Source organism: Parus major, chromosome 2, assembly GCF_001522545.3.
Source record: "Parus major isolate Abel chromosome 2, Parus_major1.1, whole genome shotgun sequence".
Taxonomy (NCBI): Eukaryota; Metazoa; Chordata; class Aves; order Passeriformes; family Paridae; genus Parus; species Parus major.
This window is the reverse complement of record NC_031769.1, coordinates 53,543,319-53,566,590: the sequence shown is the minus strand read 5'-3', so window position 1 is coordinate 53,566,590 and position 23,272 is coordinate 53,543,319. Positions and strand designations below refer to the sequence as shown.

The window sequence follows — 23,272 nt, the reverse complement described above, 5'->3', positions numbered from 1 at the left end:
AGTAACATTCTAGCAGAGATGCACACAAGAATGTCCTAGTAGATGTTCCTGGAAATATTAATTCTTTACAATCACATTACGTACTTTATTAATGGATCTCTGAAATACGAGAGCTGATGTGGCTGGGGATAAAGACCTCAGAATTTTCTATATTGAATATAGGAAATGACATCATCCTGTCTAAGCTCTGTTTTACTTGGGTAGAAATACAGGTACACAATTATTAACAATGATTAACAATGATTAACAATAACTGTTATACATACAATTTTAGGAGAAGGTTCTTCTACTTTTGAAGGTAAAACTCACATGGAATGGCTATTTATTTCTTGGTCAAAGCATGTCATTTTAGTGATTTGCACCATGGCAGAACTTGACAATTATATGAGGTTTTGTACAGAGAAGGTCTGACAAGCATCCATTCTTTGTATGTGATAAGCCTAGACTTTTTTTATGAATACATCAGATATTTAAAAAATATTTGTTTTTAAATTTCCTTTCGTCCCCTAGCTATTTAATTAGCAGAATGGTTTCACGTGGCATATTTATTTGCTTCAAAAATTGAAAGTATTTGTTTGCAAATTCACAAATTTATGAAGAATAAAGAGTAACAAATTTTAAAATTATTTAGAAAGTGAACAATATTAGACTAATCTTTTTGCACTGGGAAAACACTCTTCTTACCTTAATGCTGCATTGAGAGAAACAAAAATCCCTAAATTTTAGAAGGAGATGAGAGAGTTGTTCTGAGATCTGACATTTTTCTTGTTTGGGTATTTTTATCCCCAGACTCTCCTTTTAGTAAAGGCATCAGGAAAAATACCTAGTACTTGAAGGTTTTGATTTATGTACTGTATTTGTTTGTGTTAATTCAACCCTAAAGTTGGATTTATGGTGTAAGATGCTGTACAGAGTCAGTATCAAATATTTGTAAGTTTGGTTCTGGGCTGGTAACTTCTCATGCATTAAGACAATTACCTTCTAAAATTCCAGAGTTCATCTTTAGATGCTGGTATTATGATCTCAAACCTGCTTTCAGAAATGCAGTCATGTACAAAAGTAGAATTTCACTTGAGTGAGCAGTATGGAGAAGATCTCAGTGAAGATGCTTGGCAGTATATATTTGCTCTTGATCTACTCTGCTCTCACATGAAGTGGGAGTGGACACATGATAATGTTATAAGGTACTGTGCCAATCACTTCTTTCAAATGTTTTCTTTGTGGGTTTTTTTTGTGGTTTGTTTTGTTGGTGTTTTTTAGTTTCCCGAATTCATTATGAATTAGCTTTTAACATAAAAAAATATTGCATAGGTATTTAGAAATGAGGATGTTTCAACCTGATATACTACTGTGTATATATGCATTATTTTAAGATAGGAGTGATTGATGAGGAAATATAGGATTTTATGGTATTGTTCCAAGCAATGAACCCTGTTAGAACTGTTCTAGTAAAGAATTGTTTTCAAAACAGATATATAAGATTTTGAGATTAATTGTCTGTCAGTGAAGCAAAATGTTTGTCTTCTTCTGAACTTACTTGTTGAATTTCCCTCTCTCCACTGTAGAAAATGAGGGTGGAATTTCTGATATGGAAATAACACTGCTTCAGTGCTGAAAGTGAAATATATCCATACTTATTAGTGTATTATCTTGATTTCATTCTGATTTTGATTCTAAAATAATTATAATACTTAGATTCAATGTTTAAAATTTTCTTTGAACCTATAATATAGATTCAATGTTTAAAATTTTCTTTGAACCTATAATCCATGATATGGACTGTTACCATATTTAACCTTGTTTGAAAGACTTCATTTTGACACCTATGCTTATCTGACAGCCTTGATTTTCTATATAGAGGTTGCATGACTTAGTAGACATTTGTTTATCTTTGACATGATTTTTTGAGAAAACTGGAAGGTGCTAGTATAAAATGAGATGGTATGGATTATAAGTGATACTTAAAATCATCATTGTATACAAGTTCCATCTTGTATACAAGTTCCATACTTTCTGATAGTAAAGAAGTTATTTTTGTGAAATACTTTAAAAATTAATACATATTAGCTTCAGTGAAACATATGTAGTTTTAATTAAAGCCATACCAAGATGATAGTCTCTAAGTTGTGCTGGTAATAGGTAACTAGGTCTATTAGCATAATTTTAAGGATTAAAGAAGTCTTACTTTGAGTCTTTTTAGATTTAAAAACAAGCATCACATCCTACTTGTAACAAACAAACTGAATTTTAAGTCATATTAGAAACTTACAGAACATATCAGCATGACATTTGAAAGCAACACAATTTCATATACACCTGTGAAGTCAGTCTACCTAACGTTAGTAATAAACAAGAGTCATTCGCCTTCATTATTGTATGAATACTATAACCACCCCTTCATGCAATATGAGATTTTCAAATTCATTTTTCATTCACAGCAAAGTACTTTGGCCTTCTATGGATAACTGGATAAAGAAGATAAAGGGGCATGAAACAGTTCAATCCATTAGTGATAGTGTTATAGCATTGACACTCAGGCTGATTGGTAAGTGATCTAAATTCTTGGTTGAACTTCTACTTTGTATGAGTATGTCTTTATGAAAGTGTCAAGCCTGTCTGGAAAGGGAGTTAAAGTATTTTTGAATTTTATTGGATCCTTATGCAGATATTTTCTGTTTATCAGCTTGTGGAAAGAAGGTACTTACGTTTTGAGAGATGTATATTGATTCATGATAACAAATGCCAACATGTTTTATGTATTTAACGTGAGATCATCTGTAGCCACATATAGAATCACAGAAATCCTGAGTTGGAAGGGACCCACTAAGATCATTCAAGTCCAACTCCTACCCTGCACAGTCCAGCTCCAGGAATCATGTCAGGTGCCTAATGCATCTTGAACTCAGATAGGATTGGTGCTGTAACCAGTTCCCTGAGCAGCCTGTTACAGTGCCTAACCACTCTCTGGGTGAAGAACCTTTTCCTAATAGCTAACCTAAATGACACAGCTTCATGACATGTTTCCAGCAAAGTGTATAAAATATGGTTTTTTATGCAATTTAATACCATAATAAATTTAAATTAGATTAATTTTTCTGGGATCTAGGTGGCATTTGATGTAAACAGATGTAGTTTGAGTTTCAATAAATATTTTCGGTATGTAGGCTATATGATATTGTTTATTAAACAAAAAGTGCATTCTTTCTGAGTTTTACACTTTAAAATTGTAAACCTATGGGAGGTTGAATCAATCTGATGAAAAATGCCTTAGGGTCTTGAGTTACACAAGGAATAGGACAACTGTTGTTCCCAAGACAACATGGTAACAAGAGTTACTCTTTTGTCATTAAAATTTACATTTTCTGTTGATACTTCAGCAGACAGTTGGGAAGTATAAAAGCTGGGAATGGATTGTCTAAATAGTCACATACGTAATAACTCCCTTTTTTCTTTCAGGTCGATTAGGACAAATAGGTTTGAAGGAAGGCTATCTTGCTGCAGTGAAGAATGTTAGTTCAGTAATTGGACTGTTTGTACAGCATGCAAAAGAAGAAGGTAATGTTTTTTTAGAGAAACCTGAGTGTAACATCCACAATGTGAAGTTTTGCAATGCCAGAATATAAATTAAGGCACATAGCAAAACAGCCTGCTTTTGCAGTTTGTGTTAGTGCATGACAGGTCAAACTGTTTTCAGTTTGAGTCCCTTTCTCTTACAAAGTTAATGAGCTACTAACAGTATTACCTTGTGTTTGAGACAGAGGAAAATTGAGATGGTTTCAGATACCTTGGAATTGGACTGTTTAATGTAAGAGCCTATCAGCTGCATTAGAGATCACTTAAAAGGTGATCAAGTTAAGATCACTTGAAGGATGAGTGTAACTTGAGCAGTCATAGCTAACTTTTTACCTGAGTAATTTATGCTGAGGCTTACTACTAACAAAATTGTTGCACTGGGAGAAAGTTCAAGATACTGATGAGACCGAAGCAAGGCAGTTAGGGCAGCAGAGATCTGTATTGCTAAGTTACTCTGGATATGAAGTACATTTTGCAGTGGAATATTTGTTAATGTTAGGGAGCTGTTTTGAACCACCTTCTCTTCCTTGCAATTTCAAGTTCTTCTAATTTGGTGGTGTATGGTGTACAGTCTGTGTGTACAGTATGTCTGTGTTTGTTTCAGACTCAGTGTAAACCTTACTGTTTTCTTAAGTCTGGTTACTCTTAACTAAAGTCACTAGATTCTCAACTCTTGTACGCCCTTTGAATACTGAGAAGTTGCTGAATTGAGAACTGGAAAGTGCTAGTATAACATTCCTCAAATTATGCAATTTGTGTGCAGGTTGTCATCTTTCTACATTATGGTGGTAGGCATCACAACTGTTGATGTGTTTTATTTTCAGTTCTTGAATAATTGTTTCTATAGATTCAAGATTCCCCAAAATCTTCTTCTTTATCAAAGTTTCTGTAAGCTGATTTTCATTAACTTTTTGCAGGTGTTCCCTGGGGTGTGCAGCTGGCAGCCGTATATTCACTATGTGACTTGGGTTCAAGCAATCCAGAAGGCATTGTTGAGGCCATCCATGCTTGGAGAGCAAAAGTTCTCAACAACATCCCTCCTGCTATCACAAATGGCATAGCTGAAATCACTTCTCTATGTGAAATGGAGCTAAACTAAAATGTAGGGAAGTGGACTGATCTAAAGGAAGAAGTGCCTTACCAATTAAGCAGTAGTTGGTTCCAGTTAAAAACCATACAAAGTGTATATCTTCTTGTATTTCATGTTTTTAATCAAAATGTCTGATCATGCAAGACAAGGTCAAGTATTTTATTTGGCTTTTCTGTTTGAAGCAAGATTTTTTAAAAAAATAAACAAAAATACTCGCTTTTCCTAGTAGCTGATTGGTGATCTGAAAAGGAGTGCATCTTGAACTCCTGAGATATTTTTGGTTTGAGGAAAATAAAATCAGTTAACAGTTTTCATTTGTTCACCTACATCAGTTTGGAGTATGGACTATTTGACAGAATATTCAGCATTACTTAAAAACCTGGCTCTATTATTTTGTACTGTTTTTATAGAGTAACAATTCAGATAGCAGAACATGCCTCAGATTCTGCTTTATTTTGCTTGGATTGTCTCAAACTTAATTTAAAATACTTGTGGAAAACAGGAAGGAATTGACTTTTTGTGTAGCCATCATGTATGGAGTAACAGAGGTAATAAATCTCTGAACTTGTATATATGGTTTATTCTGATGTGTCTCACATTTGATATTGTTCCACTTGGGGAATTTTGTGTATGTAAATAGAGAGTCTGTTCAAAAAAAGTTTATGTTTCTAATTACAGCTTCACTACACTCTGTTTTTGTATCTTTCATAATAAAAGAGACAAACACCATTGTTGTTCTTGTTGATCTTTTTAAATAACTCAGAGTTAACTGTGTTTCTAGCTTATATAAATAGTATTTGGGAGGCAGCAGGAAATTACCTGTTCAGGTAATTTCACTGAATGAATTACCCATAACACTGCAGTTCTGGACATCTCTCCACAAGTTTCTGATCTGCTTTGAGGGCTTGGGAAGTAGCTTTAAAAACTACTGAAAATTTCTATTTTCACTCTGTGGCTGTGCCCATATGAAGGGGTGAGCTTTGCTAATGCAGATTCTGATTGTAATGGGACCTAGCTTCTGACAGAGTTTTGTGGTGCTGATATGCATTGTGATTTTTGTGCCTCTTCCAAGTATGACTACCAGTGAAGTCTTCCTAGACCTCTGAGAGTTTCTTTCCTGTGTGAAACTGTGTAGAGCAAAGTGGCCATTGATTTCAGTTGCAGCTATAGCTGCTAGCACTCTGGACATCAAATTGACCTCAGGGAGTTTACCACAGGCAAATTGGTCAATGAAAAATAATCTGGTACTATGGGGGATACCTGTGCACAGCAGGCACTGCTACAGATGTCTGTCATGAAGGCTTCCAGTAGGGATTCGTATAAATTAATTTGTCTGGGACCCTGGGCATTTTGGTGATTCTGAAGACTTTGGGGATTTATGTGTAGCCTTCATTCACCCTTCTTGCACTAAACTGAGCACAAAATATTTGAAGTGGAACAAGGACAAAAGGAGGCACAGGTTGACAATAAAAATATTGATCATAAATCTGAAAACTAAATTAAATGGGAAATAGAGCAAATTAAAAAAAACAAAGAAAGGAACAAAATTAGTAGAGGATCTCAAATGTTTCAGTGCAAAAATATTGCAACCCAAAAATCTTCACAGCAAATAGAAAAACCTATTTCCTTTAGAATTTTCATAAAACACTGGCATTTGAAGTGTATTAGATTCACAGAGGAAATATCAGAATTTTCCGAGACAAAAAAATCTACAGCTGTACTAATTTGGAACCAAATTTAAAAAAAAAAATAATAAAAAAAAAAATCAACCTACCCTGCAACCATTTTCATGTAAAGTATTCTGCTTATGTAAGAAAATTTTTTGTGTGTACTGGAAACATGAAACTGGTTTTAATTTTGTGTTCCTCTCTGCTGCCCAATCAAACTGCATTGGAACAAGTATAATTAGAATAATTAATACCCTGACGGTATTTGCTTCTGTTAAATACTAATCACTCATCACTCAAAAAAAACCAAACTTGTAATTCACACACACAGTGTCAAATTTACTATAAAGAGCTGTAAAATGTTGATATCCATAAAGGATGGTGATATTCAGTATATGGAATGCTTTATCCATCTTGATATCTGTTCCAAATAGTAGAGTCGTATTTTGTTCAAAATAGCCCATTAAAACAGGGATTTTCAGGTTTCTATCATCATTTACTGAGTTTTGCTTTTTTTGTTCTTACATGAATACTGAGTATGTGGCTTGTCCAAAACTACACCTATCAGGAAATGTTCAAGTTTTCACTTCCTCCGTGCCTTCTCACATTCCTAAACTAAAACATGAAAAGCTGTCTCAACTGCTAAGACATTAATGTCAACAATCTGAAGCTAGACAAAATGCTAACTCAAAATTTATGTCAGATTAAAATACTCAGCTCTAGCAGTTCTCCTGACTCAAATATGGGAGACAGTAAACATGTATAATAGTTTATTTATAAGGGTAATTGTGACTTCATAACTATTATTTGGTACCTGAAAAATCCCTGATATGTATTTACTCCAGGAAAAGAAACTCGTCATAAATAATGGACATCAGTGTAAGTTTGTCTGTGTGTGGATGGACAGGATGCTGGAGTAAGTTGTTCTAGGAAAAGTTTTATTTATCTATTTTTCTTGTTTAGTTGCCTTCATACTAGAAGTTATTTTTAGAGTGTCTATGTCCTAACATGTTATACTGGCAGAATTATTTGATTACTCAGTCATTCCTTGCTGGAATACAAATTTTGCACATACATACCTTTTATTTAACTTTGTTTCTACAAAAATAGCATCTTTGAGCTAGGCTACCTGATACACCTGTGCCTATCTGTTACACTCAATTTAATGGAACTCATGTTATGAAATTACATAATATGAATAATTTGGACTATTTGAGTTGAAATTTTGAAAAATATGACATTCTGAAGCTATTAGTGAAACATATAGGTAGGTAATAGGAGTTACAAAATTAGGGAGATACTTAGGCAAATGCCTTGAGTTTTGATTATTTTGAATTTTAGTCTCAGATGGCTCAAATTCCTTCAGTTGCCACATCACCCTAGAGACGTCTAAATGTTTGCAACTGAAAATGGCCAGTGTTTTGTAAATAAAACTTGCATCTTGTTGCCATGCTTTGACTAGAACAGAACAAATTCTGATATGGTTTAAAAAGAGAAAGCCCAGTACTTGGCGCAACTCCTCTCCTTGGGCTTTGCATACAGTCACAAGCTTATCTCCAAAAAGCTTTTTGTGGTCACAGAATCACAAAATTAACTAGGCTGGAAAAGACCTTTAAGATCATCTGCTCCAACCTTTGACCTAACACCTCCTCATCAACCACTGAGTGCCACCTCCAGTCTTCTTTTAAACACGCCCAGGGATGGTGACTCCACCATCTTCCTGGGCAGACGATTCCAGTGCCCAATCGCTCTTTCAGTGAGGAATTCCTTTCTAACATCTAACCTAAACTTGCCTTGGTGCAGCTTAAGACTGTCCTCTTGTTCTGTCACTTGTTGCCTGGGAGAAAAGACCAACCCCCACCTGGCTACATCCACCTTTCAGGCAGTTGTAAAGACTGATAAGGTCTCCCCTTTTTTTGCATGCTAAGCAACCCTTGTGGGTGGCCTGCTTAACAGTGGTTAAGGTGGAAAGTGGTTAAGTGGAAAGGCGCCTCACAAAGCTCTGTTCGCTCCACGTTCTAGCACGACTACTGCTTTCCTTCCTCACCGCCGCTTCATGCGGGGCACTGTCGGGGCTTGGCCCCTGCCAGGGGCTGCTGGTGTCTGCTGCAAGGGCCCCCTTGGATTTGAAAAATAAATTTCTCGAGACATCGGGGCTGAGACCCATACAGACGAATTTTCACGTATTTTCCAGGGGTTACCAAGGTATTTCCGAGAGGAGCTTTTCAGCCCGGACTCGGGGACCGCTAAGCGCAGCGGAAGGGGGCCCGGGCCGCCCGCGCCAGGCCCTGCCCACTGCCGGCGGGCGGGCGGCTCCAATGGCGGCTCCCGCGCGCCGCTGCTCGGGGTGAGAGCTCTCCCTCCCTGAGCGCCGGCTGAGGCCCGGGAGAGCCCGCGCCGCCATGCGATTTCGGGCTAAAATCGTGGATCTCGCCTGCCTCAACCACTTCAGCCGTGAGTATGCCGGGGCAGGCTGAAGGGCGGCAGTGCCTCGCTGAGCGACTAGGGCCGGGTTTCTCGGGCAGAGGAAAGGGGAAGGGAGGTGAGAACCGCTGTGCTTTCCTGGGAGGAGGTGGCGCTTTCCCTCCCCCCGAGGTGTTTAAGAGTTTTCCCAGCAGCATGAGTTGAGTTTGTAAGAGCTGAAGGATTTCTGTCCCGCAGAGATTGGGGTGCATGGAGCTATCACCGCTGTAACATCTTCCCTCCCTGTCTCCCTCCCTCAGGTATAATTAACACAATCGCCAAGTTAGCCAAGACCTGCATCCTGCGCCTTACTGTCTGCAAGCTGTATTTCATCCTCTCCGATAAAGTAGCAAATGGAGGCGCCAGTATGTGGTGTGAGCTGAGCCAGGTGAGGCCAGGGAAGTTCAGGAGCCTCATGTTGAGAACCAGAGCATGCATTTGGGTTTGGTGTACGGGCGTTTCTTGTAGGCCTCACCTTCGATATGCTAGGTCTCTCAAGGTTTGTGTGGTTACACAGGTGTTTCAGGCTGGATATTCCCTTTTCCTTGATTGTCACTTGGGTGTAGAGCTTCAGTGTGTGCTGGCACACATGGGCCTGCCCAAAACTGGAAACAGGAAAGCATAACTCACTGTTTAATGGACTCATTAGGTGTTCAGGGAGGACATTAATTGGTTTAGCCTGAAGCAATGAGTCTTCACGGTTGTGCAGCCTGTTGTGTTTCCTCAGGTGATGGCAGGCAGAGGGTAATTTCTGCTGTACACATGCAGTTCTAAGCTGAAGGTCTGATAAATAAAACGTGCCCCTCTTGTTTGCTTTATTTCCTGGCTTTCAAAAATTGTAGGGGAATTTCTTCGATGAGTTTCAGATGGAAGGAGTAGCTGCAGAGCACAATGAAATCTATTTAGAGTTGGTGCCTGAGAACCTGTCGAGAGCATTAAAAACTGCCCAAAGTGCTAAGGCAGTGAAGATCAAGTTGACTAATAAACACTGTCCCTGTCTCAGAGTTGCTGTGGAGCTAGTAAGTGCAACCATGCTTTCACTTTCATTATTAAGAAAATGTTCTTTAAAATTTAGTGCTTTTCCTAAGATTGAAGGGTAATATTTGGTGTAATTCTAGAAAACTAAAGAAACATTGTGTCATTTTCCATTTCACTAACCTTTCTTGGTCTAGCCATCATGGTAGGTTGCATACAGAACCAGCTTTGTATTTTCCAAAAGGCAAGTAGGAGGTGGAGGAAGAAAGAAAGCTATGTTATTGAAACAACTTTCTCTGATGTCTGCTTTTCTCCATTTCATCATTTGTATCTTATATGGATTATTGCCTTTTCATTGAAGCCATTAGGTGAAGGAGGTTTCAGTGTTTGGTTCTGTGTTTTGCCATTGGTTTTCCTGATATTGTATGGTGACTTCTGATTCTTTTGTTGTTGTTAACTCCGCTGATTCACCTTCTCAGCTCCAAGGATAGCTTATAGGTATGCTAATGAATGATAACTCTTCCTCATTTGACAGGGAAGTCCACTTATAAGCATATTGATAGGAACCTAGAGAAAACTGGAACTGAGTGTCAGGCATGTAGTTACAGCATTTCCCAGAGTGGTTCTGAAAAATTTAAATTTAGAATTCCAGTCTTGTGTTTAACTGCAAGAGCATCCTCTCTTTCCCCTCAAGCCATCCTTATCAAGCAGCAGTAGGATTGTGACACATGACATTCCTGTGGGAGTTATTCCCAGAAGAATGTGGAATGACTTCAGAGAGCCCAGTGTGCCAGACTTTGATGTAAGCCTCTGTTTTTATATTCCCTACTGAGTTTGCAAGTGGAATGGTATTGCTACACAGTATACTACTGGTGGGGCTTGGAAGGGAGTTGAAAGAGGGAAGAAGGGAGGCAACAGTTTTGGAGGGGTATTGGCTTCTATCCTGACAACAGAACCCAGAAACAGAATTGGTGATTTCCAATTTCCTCTGTAATGTTCACGACAAAGGAAAGGAGGAGAAAAGGACTTGCATGGCTTTAGTCTGGAGCACCTCTGAACCACACAAGTTCAGGCTGTTTCAGCTGTTCAGGTGCCAAATGGCCCAAATATTCTGTTCTTTCTGAAATTTATGGCCTATCTGGCAGAGTTAAATATATATGTATTTCTTTTTTATTTTTATATAACCTCACAGTATCCTTTTTGACTTTTAGCAGAGTTGCAAGGGAAGGTCCTTGTACAAATGTGCTCCTATTTGAGGTTATGGGTGTCTGTTACTCTATAGCTAAGAGTATTTAGATTCTGAAGACATACAAGAAGATACTTGAAATATTTTGTTCTATTATTTCAGATTTACACTGCTGCAGTTCCAGAAATTACTGTTGTGTCATGGGAATCTTGTTCTTTCCTTTTTGGCTGTAGTAATTGACTATTTAGTAGCACAGATGTTCGTGTGAGAGTCTAATCCGTAAAAACATACCTATATTTGAAGACAGAATATTATGTCTGGAATAATTGCTAGAATGATGGCCTATTGTTATAATGAGAGAGAGTTCCTCTATTCCTGAGATATTTGCTGATTTCAGATAGATATTGTGCATACTGAAAGCTATAGATAACTCAGTCCAAACTAAGATAGAATTGAAAGTAGAAATAAATGTGTCCCAATCACAACTTAAATGCTTGTGCAAATGCAGTTCTTCTGTATTTCTAGGTCAGTATTTACCTACCAGTCCTGAAAACAATGAAGAGTGTTGTGGAAAGAATGAAGAATCTCAGCAATTTCATTGTAAGTTAAGGCACTTAAGGCATGTATGCTACAGATATTATTTCACTAGAGACATAACGTTTCCTAAACTGATGCTGCCACATCATCTTATTTTGAGATGAGTTAGACACTGAAATCAAAACGCTTGTAGCCTGTGTAAAGATGAAAATAATGATGGGATTTATTTTAGGATTTACACTGAAGAGCTTTTCCTGGGCTTATCAGAAATTGATGATCTTTTTACTAAATCCATGAAAGCACATTGTGTTTCTACAAGCCACTCTTTATAGCTGGTAAGAAATTATAGTCCTTCAGGAATCTAGCTGGAGACTTTCCAGGTTATTTCATTAAGGAAATGCCTATTGAGTGTTGTGTTAGGTGTCTGTGAATGAACTTTAGGTAAACTTGATACAGGATTTAAAAGAAATTCTGCTAATAGCCATGGGATGTCATACTGTGCTTCAGACTGACATGTTGGGTTTGCAGTCTTCCCTGGATTTCTAGAGTGTCAGTGGGTCTTTTAATTGAAAGAAGCCCTCTGCAGTTGAACAGAAAAGGGTTTTGGCTTTTTATTGAGTTGTTTTTGCTCACAGTCACCATAATTGACTGAAATGAAAGTAAATAAGTGTAGAGCTTTGGAATAGTTTGGGGTTGATGCTGTTCATACCAGTTCTGATAAACAGGAAAATTTCTGTTAATGGAGAATCCTGAAATTGGGACAGTCTTGGTCTTTCAAGACTTGGAAGAGTTGAGAGATTACATTGGGTTACTGGCAGTTTGGCAAATGCCAGTCATCCTGCAAATATATGTATTTTCTTTTGTGAGAATTTTTGGGGGCTTTTTTTTTCCTCTCTTTCCTTCCTCCATGTCCTTGGTGGATATGCTTACACAAAGTTAAGCACAGTGCTTTTGTTTCTAGAGCTGAGGCTCTTTTCTCACACAGGATAGTTGAATGATGAGATTGAATTCATACTAAGTGCCTTGCTTTCATGCTGTTAGAGAATGAAAAAACATCAAGTGTCACAATTAATTATTTTTGCAAAATGCATCTGGTAATGAAACTGTCAAGATCGGTGCTGCAAAATGGGCTTAGAAGCAATTTCTGATAGTACTTGTCCATTTTTTGTGAACTTGGCGTCTCCATTCTGTACAAGATTCTGGTTGCAGTACAAGTCTTATTTTTTTTTTTAAATTGCTGAGAATTCATCTAATCACAGAAACTAAGTGCTTAGTTGTGCTTTAGGAATCCTCTGATATGCTTGGGGTTTGTGTAAGACCATATATAGTCTCCTTCAAATTCTTCCTCCCAGCTTTCAGGATGGAATTTGAAAGCTTTTAGCACTTTTCCAGGATTTCTGCTAGTTCAAAGTCCTTCTTGGAGTTACTGATCTGATCCAGCTGCTGTCTATTTTAAATTATTGAAAGCAGCACCGTCAGCTCCTGGTGCATCCCATTTTCTGCATGTCATACAGACCATGCCTTTCCATTTGTTGAACAACTGAATGGAAATTCAGGAATCTTTGCATTTCTTGAGCTTCAGTCTCTTGTTTCTCATGACTTTTCCTCAGCACATGAACTTCCCAAAGCTAGTATTTGTTCTAAAAGTACTGGGGAGCAATTAAATGTCTTTCTTTTCAAAATGGAAAAAGTTCTGTCTATAGTAATTCATATGGGAATGATGGGAAATGCATTTTATAGCTGAACATTCAAATGTCCAAACCATTTTCAGAAAGTATGGTTGATTTGCACTGAAGTACTCCTGGAAGCTTGTATTTGAACAATACCAAACTGTATTCTTCTGTAATTCTGCAGTGTAAAAGTGGGTTGCCTAAAACTGAGATTGTTTGCAGGTGATTGAAGCAAACTTGAGTGGTGAAATGAACTTGAAAATAGAAACCGACTTAGTATCTGTAACAACACATTTTAAAGACTTGGGAAATCCTCCCTGGGGTAAGTTTCCCTCTTACCTCTTGTGTCTGTCTGATCTCATTACTTAAATGTGTTGCTTGTAACTGTACTTACCTTTTATTCTTTAGAAAATAGCATCAAGTACTTTGAAGTCTTCAAATGAAATCTTAAAAGAAAAAGTGGCCAGTGGAATGTCTGTTTCATGTTTGGGGTGGTGGTGGGGAATCTCTTCCATTAATCTTGGCAGTTTTCTACCAAACTGGGATTTACTTTCCTTACACTGTTCTGAAAAACAACAAGCCATTTGAGTTCCAGTGCTTCAGCAGTTTTCAGGTGTTACCCTGAAAACTAAAGCCTTCTGGTAATGTTTTCATAGTTTTAGTTACTTTCCCATGAAAGTTCCATAAACATAAGTTGTTTATCACAGTCCTCCTAAGAAACGTCTTTTGATGAATGTTTTGCATGACCAGGGTGCTTGGGAAGGGGGTAACTTAATTATCCAGTCCCTGGTCATTGTCAAGAATCTATAAATACTGGAGTCAGAGAATAAAGGTTACTTCTTTCCTGTTCTAACATTGAAAAGTGTTCGTGTGAATAATTTCATGTCCTTTAGCGACATTCAGATGTGTCCTTAAGGGTGTTGAAACTGCTTTTTATGTCTGGACTAAGTGTTGTGTCCTTACACTTTTAGCATCAGAGGATGGATGTCAAAGTTCTGCTCAAGGCAGAGATCTGGAAAGTATGGCTGAAGCACGCATAGACATCAAGAAGCTGCAGCAGCTGCTTGCTGGACAGCAGGTCAATCCTACAAAAGCATTGTGCAGTAAGTTCAACAGCTCTGCTTGTGAACTCCAGTTAAGTAGGGATGTTTGCCATACTTTGTTTCAACAGAATACCAGATCTTCTTGTTTTTCTGTCTGAAAGTCAACTATTTTTACTGTACCTGAGGACTTCTAATATTTATACTTTTAGGCAGTAAGATTCAGGTACTAGGCATTTGGGGAAGGAAAAATAAAATAAGTCGGGCCTTTTTAAAAGTCTCAGGCTGAATACTCAGGCTCACTAATCATCTGTGTTGTCTTGTCTTTGTTTTGAAGTTGTTATTAATTTTTATTATTATTTTGAGCTATTATTTTTTGAAAGTCTTAAAGCCTCTAGCTTCTAGCAGAGAAATTGGAATTTACAAAAAAAATGTTTTTTTGGTTTTCTTTTCTTCCCTTTGGATGCTTTCTTATACTTTCTTATACTCATTCTAATACTAAAATGCTTTCTATACAGCTAATGTTTCTAGCCATAGAAACAATACTTCCTTTCTAGCAGAAGTCTATGCAGGGGTTTATATCCTATTTTTATAACTCTGTGTTCTTTTCCTGAGAACATCTGTTTGTTATGGTTTAGTGGAGATGCTAAGGAAGATTTAAATAATGGGTGTAGCATTATAAACCTAAATACTATATATTTATTCTTTGGTATCATCTTTCATAAATTATTAATGCTTCACAGACCCCCAAGGATTTAAATTGTCTAGTTACCCTTCTGTCAGAAGTGGTGGAAGCATTGTTCTAATGATGGCATTTTTAAAAGATGTCATTTTAAAGTATTTTTCCTGCTTTAACATGGACTTTTGTTTTAATGTTTTTTTCCCTCTTTACAGATATTGTACATAAAAGAATTGTCCACTTCATATTACTCCATGAGGAGGTTTCACTTCAGTATTTTATTCCAGCAATTGCCTGAGTCTTTTGGAATCTTGGTGATTTTCCAACCTGAGGCCTCTTTCATGAAGTCTGAAATCTTTCTGGAGTTGCTGGAGTATTTTGATGCGAGACACTGTTAGATGCAGCCATCAGATGGACATTATTTCAATATTTATGAAAGTATTCAGAATACCTCCTCATCCAGACAGCAATTTCTGTGAAGAGTTACATGTTATGAAAGACACAATGCTGGGGAGCTTTGGTATATCTTACTCTGAGGAGGAGAAAAACTGAAATTTTCCTTACCCACAGTGCAAAGCATCCCAAAAGCACACTCAATTAAATACTTCAATCTCCTCAAAAAACTAAAGGTAGAATTTGCCTCTGGAGCTGCTGCTGTGTGTATTCAGTATTGAGCAATGCAATCCAAGTTAAGGGATCTCTGAGCAAGCTCTCATACCTCCATGAAACAGGAAAGCCTTCTGGAGAGTTGCGAGATTGGTGTTTGCCTGGACAAGTATGCACAGCCCTCCTAAAGGGGTATGGAATTGAATTCTATTCCAGTAGAAATCTTTGGATTAAACTTGGTACAATGTATCTCAGTAGCTCTCGTTGTACTTATTCTTTGTTTAACTCTTGGCCTGAGAGGACAAGCACAACAGTCTGGATTACTTTGTTCATGTGGGCAGTGAAAATCGTATGTACAGAATGAGTATCATATGAAGACATGTGTGAGCACAGCAATTGGTGTGAAATAAAGAACAGGTTTTCTGTGGATCATATTTTTGCCCTTTCCAGATCGAAAACATTGTACAATTTGTGTCGTCATTGTGTCAGACATGGTGAGATTGCATCTAGGCTCTCATGCCAAGCAGCCAAGAGCATGACTAAATTTCACTCATGGGAGTACTGCCCCTGCTTCTACCCCCTGGTTATTTTTGAGGTCTTTTCCTCCTTATTCCATGTGTGATTTGTTATCCTGACATGTTTCATATAGCCTTTGATTATTTTAGTGATTGAGCCTATGCTGCCAAATGAGACTTGGAGTTTCTTCTAGAAAGTAACTTGTCATGGTCAGAAGTGCTGGGTTTTTGATTATTGGGTTTTTTTCCAAGGGGCACTGATGTTAAGGGAGCAATGAATCTTTTGTTCATGGAGATGCAGATTCTCAAAAGAAGGCTGAAGGAGAGGCAGTGAGAAGATAGAATAGACTTGAAGTGATGAGTGTGTCCACTGACTGTGTTGATAGGACTATCTGCCTACTCCCTCTTTGTTCTTCCCTGCTCTCCCTTGCCCTGCACATTGCCCCATCAGTTGTCATATCTTCACCCACTGCCTGCAACATGCTGAGGTTTGCATCTTTACCACTTGCAAAGTCCCGTTTTGCCTATGTTGGGAGTGCAGCTTGATAAGCAGCCACTCATTCACACCTGGTGGGATGGGGGAAAGAATTGGGAGCGTAAAAGTGAAAAAAATCATGGGTTGAGATAAGAACAGCTTAATAGGCATAACAAAATACAGTATTCATTCACTACTTCCCATAAGCACAGGTGTTAAACCATTTCCAGGAAAGCTGGGCTCTGCTATGCATAACACTTACTTGGGAACACAGACTGCTTAAATCCAGATGCCCTTTTCCTCCTTCTTTTCCCTGAGATGAACACAGTTCTGTATGATACAGATATCCCTCTGGTTAATTGGGGTCAGCTGTCCCAGCTGTGTCCCTACCAAGTTCTTGTGCACTCCCAGCATATTTGCTAGTGGGGCAGTGTGAGAGTATTGCCTTGATGCTGTGTAAGTGCTGCTCAGCAGTGACACGCTGTGTTATCGACACTGTTTTCATCATCAATCCAGAACATAGCACCAAATGAGCTACTATGAAGAAAACTAATTCTGTCACAGCCCAAACCAATGTAGCCTGCTGTTTCTTGATAGCCCAACAATTAGCGTGAGCAGATATTTTCAGTTCTTTTTTTTTACTGCTTACTGCCTTTGTTAATGCTAATCAATCTGTGTTACATCTGTGTTTGCCTCCTTCGTTTTATTTTTGACATCCAGTATAGGATGTGATCAATCAGATAACCATAGGATAAATATTCTAGCACTCACACAGATGCCTCCTAAAATACTCGCATCCATACTTTTGTGTCCCTTGGTGTCTGTTCATGTTTTTGGTTGCCTCCTCTTAACCCTTTTTTGGCATGGTATGGAAACTTAAAACTTTCTCTTGTTTTTCTTGCTTTTTGGTTACACACTACATTACTGATCCTTATTTTTATGCTGTATTTGGAAAAAAACTTTACATATAGTCTGATTTTCTTAATGTGACAGCAATTAAAAAAGAATGACATTTTGATTAGAAAAATTAAACAACAGAGGGTGCTAGGGAGCTGTGGAAAAATGTCTTACTCTGCATTCCTAAGAAAAAGCTGGGAACAAGTAATGGACTGCAGTTAACCCTTGTGAGAGGGTGTGATTATTGTTTTTCATAAATGACAGTTCTCAAAGGGGCAGGTTGCCAGTGACTAATGTAAGACTCAAATTATGTCAACACTGTATGCTATGGAAAAAATACTGTTTCCAGAGCCAGCATCATGAGGGACCCAGTTCAAATCATTCAGGAATAGACTGAGGTATGTTGCATGCAGATTAGGTGGCTAAATAGCTTATGTGATCTGGACTTAAATACCTCTGCTTCATTTCTTCATATGTGAAACAAGAACCTTTCTGCTATATGGCTACCTGCAATATGTGAGGAATAAATGTGTGAAGGATGTCCAGTGCACTTAGCTTCTGATAGAAGCTTAAATTTAAATTCTAACCTTATTAATGCAGGGGCATCTTTATGTCAGGGAAACTATGTTAGTGTGTGTGGGCTAGTACTATAAATGTTTGGCTCTTTTTTGTTTAGACTGGTAAGATGTAGGTGTTCAAGTCTTAGTTATGTAATAATTTTCCACTTTGTGGTGTACTGTTCATCTGACAGTCTGAAGCACAGTTTATTGTGGTTCACTCAAAGGAATTCATTCAAAGGAATGTCGGATTTCTCCACTTTCCACATCAGGTCATTGGCTAATTAATTGGTTTTTCTTAACAGATTTATGTTTTATGAACTTCAATGGTGTACTGTTTTGTCACAGCTATGGAAGAAGCCAGATTGGAGATGATTGCCTTCTACAATGGCATAACTGGCTGGAAAAATGAAGGGAGAGCAGTGAATGTGGTCTTCTTGTGCTTCAGCCAGGCTTTTGACACTGTCTTTCATGACATTCTAATTGGCAAGCTCAGGAAGTGTGAGCTGGACAAGCAGATGGTGAGGTGGATTGAGAATGGGCTGTATGGCAGGTCTCAGAGGGTTGTGATCAGTGGTACAGGGTCTAGTTGGAGGCCTGTTGTGTCCCCCAGGTGTATCCAGAAGTGGCCAATACCCCAGAATGTTGTGCTGCTATTCAGATGAATCTCAACAGGTTGGAGACTTGTGCAGAGAAGAACCTTCTGAAATTCATCAAAGGTGAGAGCAGGGTCCTGTATCTGGGGAGAAAGAACCGCATGCACCAGTACAGGCTGGGGGCTGACTTGTGCGGAAGCAGCTCTGGAGAAGCAGGTCATGGTGTGCAACGAGCTGTCCATAAACCAGCAGTGTGACCTCGTGGCAGAGAGACACTGGTATCTTGGGGTGCATTGGGGAGTGTGACCAGGAGGTCACGAGAGGTGATCTTACTGCTGTACTCGGCCTGGTGAGTCTGCATGTGGAGTGCTGTGACCAGTTCTGAGCTTCTCGCTACAAGGGAGACATGGAGCCCCTGGAGCAAGTCCAGAGGAAGGCAACGAAGATGGGGAGCGTACTGGAGCACCTCATTCATGAGGAGGGCCTGTGGCAGCCGGGACTGTTTAGCCTGGAGGAGATCAGACTGAAAGGGGATTTTATCGATGTCTGAAGTATTTGAAGGGAGGACATCAAGTGGTAGGACCAAGGCTCTTCTTGGTGATGAGCAACAGGATGAGAAGCAATGAGCAGAAATTGGAACATGGGCAGTTTCATATGAACGTGGGAAGGAACTTCTGAGCACTGGAATAGGATGTCCAGAGAGGCTGTGGAGATTTCTTCCCTGGGGATATTCAAAAGCCATCTGCATATGCTCCTGATGAACATGCTCTAGGGGACCCTGTGTGAGCAGGGAGATTGCACTAAGTGTCCCACTGTAATCCCTTCCAACCTTACCCATTCTGTGATTCTGTGATCCCTGCAAAGCTTGTCTGTCCCAGAGATCATTTGGATTTGTGGAGTTAGACATTCAAGAGCATTTTGGACAGGAGTGGGATGCATTCAGTAGTGTAGAAGTAAGAGACTTGGAGCATGTGCAGCATGTTCTTTGCTTCATTCTAGTCTGCAGATACTTTTTTTCCAATCATACTTGGGGAAAGTGTTTAAGAAAGTAGAGGTAAGGAAGACCATTGTGGTTCATTAAATCTCCACTATAGACTGTGTGAACCATGATGGCTCCAAGTCTTTCCAGAAATAATTCTCAGAATATTCTCTTCTTGGCCTGCTTCATGTAATGCATCTGAGCTCCAGCCCTCCAGACAGGGATAGCAGCAGCAATAGCATCAGGTCTTGAGACCCAGAATAGAAAAACAGTCTCCTGTATCTGTAACTAATGCTGTTAAATTAATACATTAATTTTGTATTGTTTTTGATTTCTCAGAGAACACTAGTCTTTGCAGTGATGCTTTTCTGCCTGCCTTATAATCTCTGTCTCTGGGAGATAGGCAAGAGGTTTTGAACTTACTCTAAATTTATCATATATCATGTGTCTTCAGTACAGTTTCTGTGAGTGAACTTCCATTCTGAGTCTGAACAATTCCCCTTACTTGCAAATTCATCGAGTCCTTCAGGTTAAAGACTCAAAGTGTAAAAATCTGTAAGTTTCCATGATTGAAATTACAGTTGGTATCAGGTGGACAGCACAGAAGATAGTGAAGGCAGATAGAAGCCCACTAGAGAGGAAATGAATGATTAACTCCCTCAAGTATGTTATACGTTGCTAGAGTTTTTAATATTTTGAGATGCCCACAAAAAGTTATTTCCTTCATTCTGCAATAGCCTGTGAGTTGCAAGACATAAATGTTACCGAGAGGAGAGAGGAGGCTGCAGAGAACCATATCCACTTGGATTTTTCTTTTACACAAACCACTTTCTCACAACTAGTTGATAAATTAACTTTTATTTGGTTTAGTTGCACTAATGGAATGGAAATCTCATTACATGCAGACAGGATGCTCCATCTGATCACCACCACTGTAGGCTTTAAGTAGAGAGAAGTAATCCCTCCCTGTAGGTTATGTCCTCAAACTCAAAACATCTTTACAATGTATGTGTAGAGTGTTGTTTTTTCAAAGGACTTCAACACATTCTCTTTTCTAGCCCAGTTAGAACATATGCTTATGAAGTCCACTGATTTTAATAAGAATTAAGGAAAACTTCAAGTTAAGGATGAATTTATTGCCAGTCTGGATATTTTAGCAATTGAGATCCTAAATACTTCAGCATGGAAGTTCAACATAATTTTTGATATTGCACTCATTTTTTAACTGCAAACCACACACATTTGACTAAATGAATGTTACCACATGTTGATGACACTTTTGTAAAAGAAGCTTCAAAAGATTAATAAAATATTGGAAAGAGTTTCATTTCATTATTAAGAAGGCTTGGAAAGAGTTTCATTTCGTTATTAAGAAGGATTGTTGGATTTTATTCCATTATAGAAGGATTGTTGTTTTAATGCCAAAGAGAAAATCTCATAGAAATGGAAGAAAATATGTTCTACTCTCCTTCTCCAGCTTTAGGCCAACATGTCACTACTTGTAAGATCCACACTCCCCACTCCAAAAAGACCCAACCAACCAACCAACCAACATCCTGCAGGTCGTGTACATGCACAATGTTTTATGTACTAGGTTTGTGTTATACTATTGCAATCCTGTTAGTGAAATAATTAATCACAATTTTCTCACTGCTAAATTAAATCAGAGATTTTTGTTATGCAGTGAGTTAGAGTGAGGGTGTGAATGTCATCTTCCTATTGCTGGCAGTTGTTACATTTGTTAAATTCAGTAAATAATTTCTTAGACAGTGGAAGGAAGTAGCTGTTAAAACATGGGAGAAATTTCTGTTATAAAAACTGATTTATACTAGCAAGACCAAGCCATCAGAGGACCTCTTTAAAACATTTAAAACATCTAAATTACAACCCCCCACCCCCAAAACCAGGAGGCAGTTCACATGCTGGTAGTGTAATTTGGTGATTCTCTATTGCATGATTCTGATTTCTATTGATGGTTCTCTATTGCTGGTCAGTTGACTTTCATCTATGGATAGGTTTGCTTCCTGATGAACTGTCTTCATCCAAGAAGGAACTCTGTATGGGTTTTTTCCCCCACTATATGCAGTAGCAATGTAGTTAACAGAAAGGAAAACAATACCTGTGAAAAAAACAGGCTGCTTTCACATTCTAGTATGTCCTTTTATTTATCACTACAAGTCTCATACTTCTGCCTGATTTCTGAAAGCTAAAATGTCTGTTATTATGACACATGACTGTACCATAATTTATGATGGCATTGTTTGTCGTGTCTTTTCTTTCCACAGTTAATTGTCATGGTTTTAGATACAAGATTTATTTCTACTTGTGGTCTTAACTGAAATCTTATGATGTTTGTAAGGTTGGCAAAGACCTCTAAGATCATGGAATCCAACTATCACTGCCATGTTCACCACTAAACATCCCCAAGTACCACATCTACACACCTTTTGAGCACTTCCAGGGATGGTGACCCCACACTTCCTTGGGCAGTGTGGGTGCAGAGGAGCCCACTGAGCCCGAGATCCTGGCTCTCCCCTGGAGACAAGATGCTTCTCTGTAAGAGAGAGAAAATATATTGCTCCCAGGGATCTTTGAGTTAGTTATGTTAAACTGTTGTGCTTCATTGGTGTTTCCCCCTGCCATCCCACCCCGATACATGTATCTCGGTCTCCCCCCGCCCCTCTCCTCCCCTATAAATATCCCGGGTTTTCCCCTGTTAGAGAGAACAGCTGTTGCTGGCTCCCTTCACCAAAGCTCTGCCTGAATAAAGGTTTGTGCTTTGCAGAACACTAGACCAGCTTTCTTGTCCCTTCTTCCCGTGTCGCCTGCCTGAAGTCGCACACACGCGATTTGGCCCAGCCCTTTTCAGGGCTGCTTCTCCAGAGAAGTCGCGGCACTCCGGCCCCTCCATCGCTGCAGCAACTGGTGCCCGACCACGGGGCATTTGAAGATGCCCTGAAGGAAGTGTCCGCCTGCAGCTTTAACTGCGAGGCGTGCTGCTGTTTGAGCCGCTGCCCCTCGAGGAAGCTTTCTTGCATTTTAGCAAAAGGCTCTCCAAGAGGCTGTGACCGGGACCCTCGCTGACCATCCAGGGCAAGGAAAGCCCCTGAGGACCAGCCACGCAGGTGACCACCTACCCACCAGCTTTTTGTTCACCCGTCTGCATCTGCTGAAGAGAAATTGTAAGTCGATCCCGTGAAGGGTTTTTTTGGACTTTTTTTCTTTTTCTTTGCTGTTTTACTGCTGGGTGGGGAGTGAAGAAGGATGGGAAATCAGTCCTCGAGATCGAGACTGACCCCTCCTGAGAGGGACATTTACATCCAAGTTGTAAGCACCCTAAAAGCGGGAAATTTTAAGTTTTCTAAAGGGGATTTAAAGAGATTTATTCATTGGGTTTTTAAACATTTTAAGATTAATTCAGATTCTGCTAAATTGGGAGTTTTTGGGATAATGTGGGAAGAAAGTTATATACAGTTCAAGCTAAGGGAGATTTTTCTGTTGCAAAAGTTTTTCCTTTGTTTCAAAATATTATTTTCGCATTGGAAAAAGAGGGAAAAAAAGAAGAGGCAGTTTTGGGTCCCCAGTTAAAACCCCCATCCCCATCAACCTCTCCAAGTGCCCCTAAACCCTCTTCCCTATCTGAGGTGCAGTTGGCAGGTGGACGTCGCCTCCAGGCACAGGGTTGCTGCTGTCTCCCTGACACCCCCCCACCGTCTCTCTACCCTTACCAGGGCAGCACTGGCCATGCCGCTTTAGGTCTTTCCTCT

At 39.0% G+C, this 23,272-nt stretch overlaps 2 protein-coding genes across 7 annotated transcripts in view; both read left to right on the top strand.

The window, feature by feature from the left end:
• The window catches only part of ICE1 (interactor of little elongation complex ELL subunit 1), a 35,577-nt gene extending 30,185 nt beyond the window's left edge, over window positions 1–5,392 (top strand). For 4 of the 5 annotated variants that reach the window (XM_033511997.1, XM_015619099.3, XM_015619101.1 and 1 more), the window contains 4 exons: window positions 994–1,184; window positions 2,439–2,545; window positions 3,457–3,555; window positions 4,491–5,392. In XM_033511997.1, coding sequence (XP_033367888.1) covers window positions 994–1,184; window positions 2,439–2,545; window positions 3,457–3,555; window positions 4,491–4,672 — 579 coding nt within the window. In that variant the 3' untranslated portion in view covers window positions 4,673–5,392. Of the gene's footprint in view, window positions 1–993; window positions 1,185–2,438; window positions 2,546–3,456; window positions 3,556–4,490 lie in introns of those variants that run through there. The other variant, XM_033511998.1, reaches the window with a different exon arrangement.
• A 3,227-nt stretch (window positions 5,393–8,619) lies between these two features.
• Window positions 8,620–16,955, top strand: HUS1 (HUS1 checkpoint clamp component). 2 transcript variants are annotated; one of them, XM_015619913.3, is made up of 8 exons: window positions 8,620–8,784; window positions 9,054–9,181; window positions 9,636–9,812; window positions 10,463–10,570; window positions 11,480–11,554; window positions 13,384–13,483; window positions 14,133–14,264; window positions 15,096–16,955. In XM_015619913.3, exons 1-8 carry the CDS (start codon window positions 8,733–8,735, stop codon window positions 15,176–15,178), a joined length of 855 nt encoding a protein of 284 aa, XP_015475399.1. In that variant the 5' UTR covers window positions 8,620–8,732; the 3' UTR covers window positions 15,179–16,955. The 2 variants fall into 2 exon arrangements, with proteins under 2 accessions (XP_015475399.1, XP_015475400.1); XM_015619914.3 differs by lacking the exon at window positions 9,636–9,812.
• The last annotated feature ends 6,317 nt before the right edge of the window (window positions 16,956–23,272 follow it).